Below are 14,032 nucleotides of genomic sequence, written 5' to 3'. Positions count from 1 at the left end.
CCCTCCCGCCCGGACGGCCGCGGCTGAGAACGAGGCTGAGGCTGGGAGCGAGGCCGAGGCAGAGCCCGAGCTGCGCACGCGCTCGGTTCCCGCAGGTGGTCTGCTGGGCAGGAGGCGAAGGCCGGCCGAGACATAGAGGAGGGGGCGGCGGCCTGGCCGCGCGCTCCGCCCTCTTGCCCGCGCCTCCCTACCCCGCTGGCCTCCAGCGGTCCCCGCTTCCCTGAGATGGGCTCCTCGCCAGCTTCCCTCGGGCACTGAGGCCCGGTCCCACCCATGGAAAGGGTAGCGGGGCGCCCGAGGCTGCGGCCCCCGGGGCTGGCGTTGCTGGCCGTGCTCCTCTGCGGCCGCGCCAGCCGGGGCTTCCTGGAGGATCCCCCAGCGCGGGGGCACAGGCCGGTCCTCGAGCGGCTCTTGGTCAATGAGTCCAGCTCGGGCTTGTGCGAGCGGAAAACCCAGCTGGCCACCTCGCTCGGCTCCTGGAGCCTGTCTTCAGAAAGCCTCGTAGGTACAGATGGGGGCTCCTGGTGGCCAGGGTCCGAGAGCCAGCAAGAGCCGGGAGGCTGGGTTGTGACCCCCGGCAGCTCGGGCGGGACGGGTCGTGTATGTGCACACACGTGCGTGCATACACAAACACACACGCATGCGTGCACACACGAACGTGCACACAGGGGCTGTGGGGAACTCCTGGTGGGGAAGCTTCCTCTACCAGGCAACAGTTTGACAATCTTCATCTTAGGAAGTCACCAATTGTGAAAGAAAAAGAAAAAAAAAACCGAGGAAATTGGCAGTCTCTTGATTTGGGGATCTTGTCCTCCGAGTGCCTTCTGTTATACCTAGGTTCGAATCTAGCTTCCGGTACAAACTGTCTGTATGACTCTGGACAAGTCTCTGCCAATGCGGTATGTCCAGTGTATGCACAGACACACACATATGCATATTCACATAGATGATGTTGGTTACCAAACCATGTGTATACACGTGTGTATATGTAACGATGTTTATACTTGTACATGCACATTTATATGTTCACACACGCATGCAAACGCATATGCAGACAGATGGTTCCGGGACAAGTCAGTTGATTTCTGTAGGGAAATTCACACCTGGAGTCTTAGAAAGTTTCCTGGGACTCTGCGAGGTTAAGTGACTTGGCAGGAGTGCACAGCTGTATGTTTCAGAAGCCGGACTAATTGACTCCTACACCGAGTGCGGCACTGATGGTACTTTCAAAGGTTTTGCTTCACTGCGAGTAGATAGGCAACATTATATACAGATGGAAGGGAACTTAGAGGCTATCTACTACAAGCTCTTCGTTTTACAGGTAGGAAACAGACCCACAGAGGTTTAGGGACCTTCCTAGGTCACACAAAAAACACAGCGTGCCGCATTGTGTCACTTTGCCATCTGCATTGGTGGAAAGGGGCTCACAGAGAATTCCCTACACTGATTAAAATCACAGGTGTGAGTCAAAAACTGCCAAGTGCCTCTCATTATAAACTATTTTGTAAGTATTGCACAAATCTTGATACATAAGGAACTTGAGGTACTCAGACTACTTGCTCAAGTTGCAGACAGTCCCTGATAGAGATAATAGCTTAATTTATCTCCTTTCAGTAGATTAGATAGTTATCATTACAAATGAGACTGGTTGCTGTTATTAAAATTTAAGCTTGCTTTAAACATTGTGGCCTGCCTATATAAATAATGTAGGGACCTGTGTGGAAACTTCCTCAACTAATCCACACCTGATTGTAATTAAAGTCTTAGTTGCCTGGCAGTTTTCAGATGAAGAAATCAAAGCTATCTATTGCCATATGAAAAAATGTTCTAAATCACTATTGATTAGAGAAATGCAAATTAAAACAATTCTGAGGTACCACCTCACACCTCTATCACATTGACAAATATGACAAAAAAAGGAAAATCATAAATGTTGGAGAAGCTGTGGAAAAATTGGAACACATGCATTGTTGGTGGAATTGTGAACTGATCCAACCATTTTGGAGAGCAGTTTGGAACTATGCCCAAAGGGCTATGGGGTTGTGCATATACCCTTTGACCCAGTAATACCACTATTAGTTTTGTATCCCAAAGAGATCATAGATAAGGGAAAAGGGCCCACGTGTACAAAAATATTTATAGCAGCTCTCTTTGTGGTGGCAAAGAATTGGGAATTGAGGGAATGCCCTTCAGTTGGGGAATGGCTGAACAAGTTGTGGTATATGAATGTAATGGAATATTATTGTGCTGTAAGAAATGATGAGCAGGCAGATTTCAGAAAAACCTGGAAAGACTTAAGTGGACTAATGCTGAGTGAAGCCACACCCAGAAAAAAGAACTGTGGATTCTGAATGCAGATTGAACCATACAGTTTCTATTTTTTGGCTTTTTTTTTTGAGGTTTTTCCTGTGTGTTCTGATTCTTCTTTCACAATATGACTAATGCAGAAATATGTTTAATGTGATTGCACATATATAACCTATATCAGATTGCTTTCTGTCTTGGGGGGGAGGGAGGGAAAAAAATTTGGAACTAAAAATCTTATGAAAATAAATGTTGATAGGTGGCGCAGTGGCTAAAGCACTGGCCCTGGATTCAGGAGGACCTGAGTTCAGATTTGGCCTCTAACACTTGATACTTACTAGCTGTGTAACCTTAGGCAAGTCATTTAACCCTCCTTCCCCTGCCTTCCCCCCCCCCACGCAAAAAAAGAAAAGAAAAGAAATGTTAAAAACTATCTTTACATATAACTGGAAAATAATAAAATACTTTTATGATAAAAAAAAGTTGCCTGGGATACTAAGTTATCTGACTTGTCCAGGATCACTCAGCTAGTATGTGTAAGAAACAGGACTTCCTGACTCCTAAGGTTCCTCTACAACACATTTCCTCACACAGCATATATACTAAGATATATTTGTGTATATGTATTTGTATATATATATATATGTATATATATACACACATATATCTGTATATCTGTATATGTTCCCAATTACATGTAAAAATTTTTAACATTTAAAAAGATTTGAGTTCCAAATTCTCTACTCTCCTCACTGAGAAGGAAAAACAATTTGATATAGGTTATATGTGTGCTGTCATGCAAAACATATTTCTATCTTAGTCATTTTGTGAAAGAAAACACCAAAAAAAAAAAAAACCCCAAGAAAAATAAAGTCTAAAAAGTATGCTTCTGTCTCCATTTAGACTTCTGTTCTTTTTCTGGAGAGGGAGAGCATTTTTCATTCTACATACTTTGGAATTGTTTTGGATCATTTTAATGCTGAGAATAGCTAAGTCATTCACAGTGAATTATATATTGGTATGTTTTGAAAAGCATTACTTCAGTGATGGTAGATGGCCAACATTTCAAGATCTCTTTTTGGTAACTCTATCTTGCCAAGCTAATGATTTTTTTTGTTTTGTTTTGTTTTTGTTTTTGCAGGGCAATGAGGGTTAAGTGACTTGCCCAGGGTCACACAGCTAGTTAAGTGTCAGGTGCCTGAGGCTGGATTTGAACTCAGGTCCTCCTGAATCCAAGGCCAGTGCTTTATCCACTGCGCCACCTAGCTGCCCCCATGATTTTTTTTTTAATGGAAAAAGGAGACAATTTATTACCCATTTAAAAATGTTAGCTATAAAACCTAAGTATTGTACAAACTTCTAGGTGTGGCCATTCAGCAGTAGGAACATCATTCTCTTTGAACACTTGTACCACTACTGTTGAAATTTTAAGGCATGCAAGGAACCGTGTAGAGGAGAAGGATTTCTTTGTAATGAACATTAAAAAAATGGGAGAGCCACTCATTTTTTAAAATTCTGAATTTATTAAAAGAGAAAAAGAACATTTCCATATAAAAAGTAAAACAAAGAGGATTTTTCATGTGAAAATGAGAATCTATCACACGGACTTTTAAAAAGCATTAAAAGATTTAACCAGCTAGGTGGCACAGTGGCGAAAGCACTGGCTTTGGATTCAGGAGTACCTGAGTTCAAATCTAGCCTCAGACACTTGACACCTACTAGCTGTGTGACCCTGGGCAAGTCACTTAACCCTCTTTGCCCCACCCAAAACAAAACAAAAAAGATTTAATGACCTTTTTTTCTGGCAATATTAGCACTCCTGCCCCTCTCCTGCCTCAAGTAAAAAAAAGAAAAATACAATTCTTTAACAAGTAAGCCTAGTCAAGCAAAATTAATCTGCTAATTGTCATGTCCAAAAATGTATGTTTCATGCCTCATCTGGAATCCATTACCCCTCTGTCAGGAAGTGGGTATCCTGCTTCATCATTAGTCCTCTAGAATCATGGTTGATCATTGTATTGATTAGAGTGCTTAAGTCTTCCTTTACAGTGTTGTTATTGTAATTTTTCTCCTGGTTCCGTTTACTTTACTGTATCAGTTCATATAAATCTTGCTAGGTTCTCTGAAATCCCATTATCTATTTTTTTTATGGTGCACTGATTTTCCATTACATTCATATACCATAATTTGTTCAACCCTTCTATAATTGTTGAGCACCCCTTTGTTTACAGTTCTTTACTACAGCAGAAGAGCAGATACAAAGACTTTTGTGTATATATCTATTTTTTTTCCTCATTAGGCTTTAAGCCTAGTGGAGTTATTGCCAGATCAAAGGGTATGCACAGTTTAATGACTTTGGCCCTACTTCAGAATTGCTATTTAGAATAACTGGACTAGCTCACAGCTCCACCAAGAGTATATTAGTGTGTCTGTTTTTCTATAGCCTCTCCAACAATTATCGTTTTTCTTTTTGTCAATAGGATAGCTATGAGGTAGAAACCCCAAAGTTGTTTTGATCTGCACTTCTCATTGTTATGGGAATACAGTGGGACCCCAAGAAACCTAAAGATCCCAACCCCCAAGGGCAAGGGAAAAAATGGCTCTCTCTCCCACCTCAGGAGGGAGGTGTGGCAAGATATGAGCCCCAGTATGCTGATAAGCAATATAAAGGTCTTTTAGATGACATACAAGATGTGGATGGGTGCTGCATAGCTTACTGATGTCCCATCATTCCAAAATCCTGTCCCTGCATTTTCCTCCCAGTTCTTTGTAATGTCCCTCCCTCCCTTTTGTCTTGTAAAGGTACAAAAGACCAATCTACTCTTATTCCAGTGGAACAGTCACCTAGGTGATCTATTCTCCCAGCCATATTTCTCTCTCCTAATAAATCTCTTTTTATTTTACAAAATTCGCGATGAGCCTCCAATTCTTTGGGTGAACTAGCACCCTGATTCAGGTCATAAGTTCCACCCCCCCAGTCCCAAACATCATATTAATAGTGATTTGGACATTGCTTTTTGTTTTTGTTTTTTTAAATGTGGTTGATAGTTAGAAATTCTTCCTTTGAGAACTTCCTGTTGGTATCTTTGGACTCTTTGACACCTAGGTTGGGAACCTGGGTAACTGGAAAGATGGTGCCACTCTGGAGAGTAATGTGAAAGTTTGGAAGGGGGAAGGGCTTTGGAGGAAAAGAGATCAGTTTTGGACATGTTGAATTTAAGATATCTATGGGATATCCTGTATGAGATGTCCAATGGACAGTTGGATAAACACAGCTAGAGAGAGTTTAAGGCTGGATAAGAAGATTTGAAAATCATCTGTGCAGAGATGATAATTGAATTCATAGTAACTGATGAGATCAGCAAATGAAATAGTATAGAAGGAGAGAAGAAAAGACCCCAGGGCTGAACGCTGTGGGACACTCATCACTAGCAGGCATCCGGCTTTGCTGAATGAAGATCTAGCAAAGGAACACTCAGGTAGGAGGAGAACCAGGAAAGAGTAGTATCATGAAAACCTACAGGGAATACAGTATCAAGGACAAGGAAGTGATCAGTAGTGGAAAAGAAGAATTTTCTTTCCTAATATATTTTGTAATATTAAAAATGTGAAATAGAAAACATTTACTATGTTAGAAATGAATTGGGGCAGCTAGGTAGTATAGTGGATAAAGCGCCAGCACTAGACTCAGAAGGACCTGAGTTCAAATCCGACCTCAGACACTTGACACTTACTAGCTGTGTGACCCTGGTCAAGTCACTTAACCCTCATTGCCCCACCAAAAAAGAAAGAAAGAAATGAACTTCATGAAATTTATGTGTTTTGAGTTTGTAGATGTCATTTTTACTTTGTTATAAAATTTTAGGAAATATAGACTAAATAAATAAGAGTGAATTTAAGAGTTTTTTTTTTCCTACCAGGTATATTTCCAGTTGATCCAGTTTATGAAAATTATGTTCGAAAAGTGAGAAACTGTATTTTTTCTATTGTCTACCCTACTCCTTTCAAATCAAGGATTCATCTTGTAGCAGTTTCAAAGGTTAGGCTCTTTTATAGTAAAAGTAAGAATACTTTAAGTCCCTGAAACATTGATAAAAAAAAGAATGATAATGTGTTCTGTCAGAGTTAATATATGTAGTGGGTAAATTATTGCATTTATGTTTAATTTATTCATGTACCTTGATGGCCTCACAATTATATAAATGACCATGCAAAAATAGTGTTCCAGCACTAATAGCTATTAGAAAATACTGAGGGGAGTGGGGCTTGGGAATAGGTCAGAATATCATATAACCCTGAAAATATTCTTTACAAATCTGCCCTAAGATGTCCTGCAATGATATGATCTTATTCCATGGCTCAAAATGAAAAATGAATAATTTTTCAGTTGCATAAAGATCTTTACACTAGAAGGAAAGGCAATATTTTTTCAGACTATAACTAATCCTTATGCATACAACTTTAAGAAAAAAACCCCAAGAATTTTCCAGTGAAGTAGAATTAGATATTTTTTCTTGTTTGTAGTACTTGTTAATGCAGGTGACTGAATTACCAGCTTTTCGAGATATTAATAAGCAAAGATAAACAGATATGTTGGAGCTAGACTATTAATAATGCATTTATTGAAATGATTATGCCTTTTTCTTTTGTTTACCTTTGTCATCAGTGCTCTGATATAAAACTACTAGAAGGCCTATTTACAATTTTTTAATGTGATTTGTTTTAGGATGTTCTGGAAGATATTTTGGACCTTGATCTTTCTGTTTCAAAAACACATGATTTTATTCAGCTCGTAAGTGGTGAAAAGATAGTATCTGGTTCTATTCCATTGGCCCATAGATATGGAGGCCATCAGGTAAAGCTAATATTGCTTCTCTAACATGGAAATGTAGACATTTTTTAGAGTTGTTTAAGTTAGGAAGTTGTTGTTCAAATAATTTCCTTGGTCCAGAATATTGAAAATTGAACAAGATGATTTTGGAATGTTTTAGTATTTAGAATCTATATCTCCATATAGAGCACCACTGTCAGAGTTATTGTTGGGATATTTTCTAGGTCCCATATCATCAGAGTGGAACCATGAAAGGAGCGGCTGTGAGAATATCAGATCTTACATACCCCTCTGAGATGGTGTGTGTGTTATTATTGTATCCTAAGGCTATGCATAGTGTACTAGTAGTTCTATAGGTCCCTTTGAGGCTCTTCCTTCCCTCAAGGAGAACCTGTCGTTAGATACATTGGTACTCGAGAATCCAGCATCACCAGTTTGTCCCAGTTTGATGGGCTCCAGTGCAGCCGTGATGGCCTTTTGCTGTCTGAGGATCAGCTCAAAGATCTTCTGCACCCTTCGGATGGATTTTTACATGAACTCCTTTGGGGACAAATGGGGCTTTTTGTCTGTGACAACCTTAATTTCTCAGAGGGCCTTTGCTCTTGGGTTAAATCTTTGAATGAGATGACCTTTCAAGTCTCTTCCATCTCTGAATCTGTTATCCTGTGAGCTTTATGAAAGCCGGGGTCATGGAGATGGGGTGTCTTGCCTGTGCTGGATCAGAGGGGGTTGTTTGGCCTTCTCTGACTCTAACTCTGCTTCCCTCATGGATATCATGGAAGGACATAGGTTTAGCACTACAGGAGCAGGGTGCTCAACTATGGAAATGAAAAGGAAAGTCAGTAACATGGGCTTAGTTGTTCAAGCCCTATGACACTCTTTTTGGGCTAGATAATATTTATTTAGTATTTTTTGACTCTTGCGCCTCTCTCAAACTTAGGTCCCCAGAAAGCTATTCTATCTCCTGACCATTTTGTCCGTCAGTGGCACCTCAAAAACCAAAGCTCATGAGCCCTCAACAATATGTTCCTTTTAACCGGCAAAGTTAGCCAAATGACATACTGGTTCAAGGCAAAAGACATTTAATCAAATAGTCCAGAAAAATAAGTAACGAAAGATTTCTCTTTGCAGTCCTTGCACTGGGGGAAAGGTACACTCTCTCCTACAAGTTACTACACAGCTAGTGGGGTAGGGAGTAACACATGTAGGGAATATACAATCAGGGAACACAGATACAAGGGGACACACGGAGGGAGCATCTATGGAAGGAAGCCAAGGAGTTTGGGAGTGTGTATGGAGGGACAGATAGGAAGGAAACATAGTCAGGGAGCTTACAACTCCAAAGCTGTAGAGCCACTCCTTCCGTTTGGTGAGGTGGTTGTGCTTCTCTCTCTTGGGTATCCTTGCTCAGCTGCTCTCTGCTATGGCTCATCTCCATTGAGTCGCTCCTGAACATTTCTGGTGAATTTCTGCTGCTGTCTGCTGCCATTTGCTCATCAACTGGGATTCAGCTTCTTTACTCATCTCTCGCTGCAGGTGGTACGGCTTCTGCTCCAGAAAAGCTCATAAGCTACAGCTTCTTAACTCTTTGGAGATTAGTCCTCCACAGCCACCCGTCAGCTAGCTAGAAAAGCCCTTGGACCTTTTAAGTTTTTCAACCATCTTTTCCCCTGATGTCTTTTAGTGTGCTTTATCTAGAGGAATTCTCATTTGTCTCTGAGTAAGAAAATTCCTTTCAACCCCTTTCCACCAGCATGATTCCAGTTGTGGTCCTCACAGATGACAGGAGCTGAGTGGAGGATATGAAAAGGAGTTTGTGCTCATCAGCCCACTTTTCCCCAACACCTAATTTCATACTAATTCCATCGCTCTCTCTGGGCCTAACTGTACCAGTTTATTGTGTAGTGCATTCATGGCCATGTAATGGTGTGTAGGGTAGCAGCAACTGCTTTCTTCTACCTTGTGTTGGATCATTTATAGTAGAATGCAGTGCTTAATGACATAGATCCAACTTCTACCATTCTCTCAACAAAAAGATACCATTTTGAGAATGAAGTTTAAGTAGCTGAGGGCTACACACTTGTTTTTTTACCTTTAATATTTCTTGGATGTCTTCACAAAGATCTCTCCAACTCCCTGACACACCAATCCAATCCACAGACAACCAAGGCAAAGAAGATTGGACTGACCCAACAAAATTTACATCCATTGATATATAACACTCAACAGGGAAACACCCAAGTATCAGTGGCTTTGCTCCCTAAATGTCACAGATTGCCTTCACCTATGTTCTACAACAATAGGTATACCTGGGTAAATGATTCTTGACCACTTGTGTACCCAGAACTCATATTTGGTTACCCACTTCTGGCAGGTAAAATTTACCTTGATACTGGTCAGAATATATGAATAGACTGTTGTCTGCCCACACTTGAAATTGAGCTTCATAGACAGAGTCTAGGAAGTGACAATTATAAGTGATGATCTACTTCAAAGCCAAGGAGTAATGTCATTGTCAGTAAGTATTTACCTAACAAAGGCAGGCAACTTATGGTCCCCATTTTTCTCTTGGTATAAAACTGTTCCAAAGCCCTCTAAGCTGCTGTCAGTGAACAGCCTAAAGTATGTGATGGGTGTGTGAGACAGTTGACTAAATACTTAAAATCTCATTTATTTCAGGGCTCTCGGACTGCAAAGCTATTATCTTGTAAGGGACCTTAGTGCTAGTTCAGTCTTGATGCAGAAACAGTCATTTGTATAGATTTCATTCCCTTAATATTTCAGAACATCTGTAATTTCATCAGTATGAGTTTTATAGGCAGTATTATGATTGCTTGGGGCAATACGAATTCATCATTTTGTGGCAGTCTTTCTGTCATGATCCTTTTTAAACTTAGGCTGGTTTTCAGGTGACAGTCTCTCATCAGCCCATACTTGAAGCTTTTTCATTCAACTGGCATAGTGTCTTTTGTTGTGATTTAGTTCATTCTAGACCTTCAGTTTCATCACTGTGGAGTATGGATACCTTTTCCAAACAAATGCAGATCATCACCTCTCTTGTTTTTAGGCTTAGAGAATTGCCCATTGTCACTCAGCCTGTAGAGTAAATACTGAGGGGTTAGTGACTTGTGGTAGTCACACAACCAGTATTTGTGACAGGCAGGTCTAGAACCCAAACATTGCATATACAATGCTATAACTGTTTGGCATAGATTTCAAGAATGGAGGAAAACCTTTATGCTACAATATAGTAGTAGGGTAGAATTTGGTGATGTTAACGTATAACATATTAATAGGTACCTTTAATGCACTAATAACGCAATCTTAGGGGAAACAGAATTTTTTTGTCTTTGCCTTATTGTATTATTCAAGAACCAAACTGTGTCTCAGACTTCACATTTTGTCCCTAGATTTCTTGACATGATTTAAATATTTAGTAAGAAGATATATTTAATTATCCAACTATCTTTCTGTTGGCTTTCTTTTGCTATTTTAAACCTTTTCCCTTTCTACTTGCTTGTAGTAAACTCAGCTCAAGCACATGGACATCTAAATCCCTGCCACATCTTTACATATCCTAGCCTACTTTCTCCTTACTTTGTTTTTCTAGTCTATCTTTCTTACATTGTACTTCACGTTGAGCTATTTTGTTGACATGTACAGAACATCTTCCTCACAAAACTTTTGTTGTTAAGCCATTTTTCACTACGTCCAATTCTTCATGACCTTATTTGAGGTTCTCTTGAGAAAGATAGTAGAGTGATTTTCTATATCCTATTCTAGCTCACTTTGCAGATGAGGAACTGAGGCAAGCAGGGTTAAATGATTTGTTCAGGGTCACACAGCTAGTAAGTGTTTGAGGCCAGATTTGGACTCATGAAGAAGAGTCTTCCTGATTCCCTGCCCAGTGCTCAATCCACTGTACTGCCTAGCTTTACCTACACAAAACCCTTAGGTAATACAAATATTTATTTCCATTTTACAGATCAGCGATTGAGGCTCATTGACTTATAACGGATTACATAGCTAATACACATCAAAGCCAGCACTCAACGCAGGTCTTTTGGCTCCAAATCCAGGATTGCTATGCCATACTTTGTTTTTGTACCTCCCTGTTTCTATGATTGCTTTCCCTCTGAGTTTCATACTTCTGTTTTCTCCTGACTGCCTCCGTGGGGCAGAGATCCTCCTAATGGATGATCAGTTTCAGTGTCTTTCAGATGGATATTATAAGATAACCATGTAACTAAAAGTTAATGGAAAATACATTTTCCTCATTTAGGGCCAAGTCATTCATTGTAACTCCAGCATGATAATATCTAATGTCCTTTTGTTTAATAGCAATCAGTCATTTTAAAAAATGATTCTTAAGAGAGAGAATTAATAAAAGATGACTTTGATAATGTGAATTTTTTTCCAAGTTTGGAACCTGGGCAGATCAGCTTGGGGATGGAAGAGCCCACCTTATTGGAATATACACAAACAGGTATCAGATGTTTTACAGAAAAATATTTTACATTCCTTTGGGTAAGACAAGGGGACATTCTAATATATTGTTATTCTTTTGGAAGGTATGGTGAAAAGTGGGAACTCCAGTTAAAAGGCTCTGGAAAGACCCCATACTCACGGTAGAGTTTCATGCTTTTTTAGTCATTTAGGTAGAATTGTAATGCATTTAAACTTTTAAATAAAACTTTTTAAAACTTTCTGTAGAAATGGTGATGGAAGAGCTGTGTTGCGTTCCTCGGTGAGAGAATTTTTGGCTAGTGAGGCCTTGCACTACCTCGGCATCCCAACAAGCAGAGCTTTGAGGTAGTCCCTTTTTAACCTATATAACAAAGATAATGAAACTAACTTTTAGGACTAGATAATGTTGCCTTCCAAAAATGCTTACTTCATTGATAGTATAATTAACCGTGATAGTCATACTATTGTTTTTCCTTCATTCTCTAAGAGGACTATGTTATTGGGGTGATGTTATGACTTGTGAATTGGGCCATCTGGGTTCAGTGGCAAGATATATATCAAGAAGACTGGAGATGGGCCTAGATATTTAAGGCAGTTGGGGTTAAGTGACTTGCCCAGAGTCACATAGCTAATCAGTGTTCGACGTGAGATTTGAAGTCAGGTCCTTCCAACTTCAGGGCCAGTGCTCTATCCACTGTGCCACCTAGCTACCCTGATAGTCACATTCTCTGCAGAGAGATAGTATAAGTTAACAAGGCTTCTTGTTAGAAGCCTTTTATCATTTCCACTATTTCTGATAAAAGAGCTAAGTTGTCTATAATGCTCAAAAATACAGTTATAACAGTTCAGCATTTTGCCTGCTTCTTCAAATAGTGGCATGGCTGAAGCTGAGCTGCCATGATAAAAAGTAATTTTAAAAACACATAAAGTTAAATATCAGCAGAGCAACACGTGCTGTTTTATTACTAAGTAACATTTTAGCTTATCATCCAGTTTCCTATTTTCGTTTGTTCCTTTGGTTTTGTTTTTGTTTTTATGGGACAGTGAGGGTTAAGTGACTTGCCCAGGGTCACACAGCTAGTAAGTGTCAAGTGTCTGAAGTCGGATTTGAACTCAGGTCCTCCTGAATCCAGGGCCGGTGCTTTATCCACTGTACCACCTAGCTGTCCCCTCCGCTCCAGTTTCTTATTTTCAGTTATTTTCTCTCTTATATCTTGAATAGTTGCTTTGTCAATGTGAAGACTGAAGAACAAAACAGCTTTTTGTTTTTTTAAGCTAGTACAGGTGTTTGGTTTATTGGTAAATACAACCACTGATGCTGTAACTAAAAGCAAGCATTTTACTAAAAAAGATTGCTCTGTGGCCTGTAAATTTTCTGTTTCCATACTTTGTGGTATAAAGTGGAACTATTTAAACAGTGGAAATCTTTTTCTCTGAATTCAGAACATCTGTGTTAATGAAAATACAACTTTTAAAAAGTTCAATATCGGGGGCAGCTAGGTGGCGCAGTGGATAGAGCACTGGCCCTGGAGTCAGGAGTACCTGAGTTCAAATCCGGCCTCAGACACTTAACACTTACTAGCTGTGTGACCCTAGGCAAGTCACTTAACCCCAATTGCCTCACTAAAAAAAAAAAAGTGTTCAGTATCACTTAACTTGATTATTTCTCTTTTCTTTCAGTCTGGTTGTAAGTGATGATGATGTGTGGAGAGATAATTTCTACAATGGAAACATCCAGAAAGAAAGAGGTAATGATAACATTTGAAAAACACTTCTGGAAAATTAAGGCCAAATTTCACAAAGACAAAAATATATGGTGAATCATATGTAATTATACTTTCCCAATAATTATATGGCCTAACAGTGCAGTTGCTGTCCCCTGTGCAAAGTACATCTGTTTGCAGATAGGCATTCTAGGTCTTTTCAAGTACCCTTTGTTAAGGAGGCAGGCAATTTACTTTAGATAGGTTTTCATCAAAAAGGGAGGAAGAACAGATAATAGGATAAAAGCATTTAATTGAAAAGAATAGAAAGATAAACAAGCAGAAAGTCACGAATTTGTGAAATGTTCTCACATTGCAGATAACACGTTTGGTCTTTTGCCAGAGCATTTTACTACCTATTATTTTCTGATAAAATCAGTTCTTGTGAATTCACATGAATGAGTGTAAGTCAGTGGTCATGGGGATAAGAAAAAACAGTGGATAGGAGGCTGTTGCTTTCCTTTATTAGATAATAGGTAATGTTTATATAGTGCTTTAAGATTTGCAGAGTAGTGGGAAATGTCAGGGGAAGTGGGTATGCCTCTTTTTGGAGTAGTGCCCTGCAGGATGACCATTCTATTGCTTTAGTATTCCTAGAGGTGAAGGTCCCTAGCAGGATACAGGTGTCCCAGAATCTGAATTTTGAGGAAGGGTCACATCAGTGGGA

At 39.8% G+C, this 14,032-nt stretch overlaps 1 protein-coding gene across 3 annotated transcripts in view; it reads left to right on the top strand.

Annotated features, from left to right (window-relative positions):
• The first annotated feature begins 5 nt into the window (after positions 1-5).
• The window catches only part of LOC122727839 (protein adenylyltransferase SelO-like), a 55,201-nt gene continuing 41,174 nt past the window's right edge, over positions 6-14,032 (top strand). The window contains exons 1-7 of one of the 3 annotated variants that reach the window (XR_006353206.1): positions 6-505; positions 6,225-6,343; positions 7,031-7,159; positions 11,557-11,621; positions 11,707-11,763; positions 11,849-11,947; positions 13,283-13,350. Coding sequence is in view for 2 of the 3 variants with exons in the window: in XM_043965698.1 (XP_043821633.1) it covers positions 274-505; positions 6,225-6,343; positions 7,031-7,159; positions 11,557-11,621; positions 11,707-11,763; positions 11,849-11,947; positions 13,283-13,350 (769 nt within the window). In the remaining variant the exon portion in view is untranslated. The remainder of the gene's footprint in view (positions 506-6,224; positions 6,344-7,030; positions 7,160-11,556; positions 11,622-11,706; positions 11,764-11,848; positions 11,948-13,282; positions 13,351-14,032) is intronic. The other 2 variants (XM_043965698.1, XM_043965697.1) reach the window with 2 other exon arrangements.

The sequence above is a fragment of the Dromiciops gliroides genome, chromosome 5 (assembly GCF_019393635.1).
Source record: "Dromiciops gliroides isolate mDroGli1 chromosome 5, mDroGli1.pri, whole genome shotgun sequence".
Taxonomy (NCBI): domain Eukaryota; kingdom Metazoa; phylum Chordata; class Mammalia; order Microbiotheria; family Microbiotheriidae; genus Dromiciops; species Dromiciops gliroides.
Note: the sequence above shows the minus strand (reverse complement) of the source record. Positions and strands in the feature narration are given on the sequence as shown.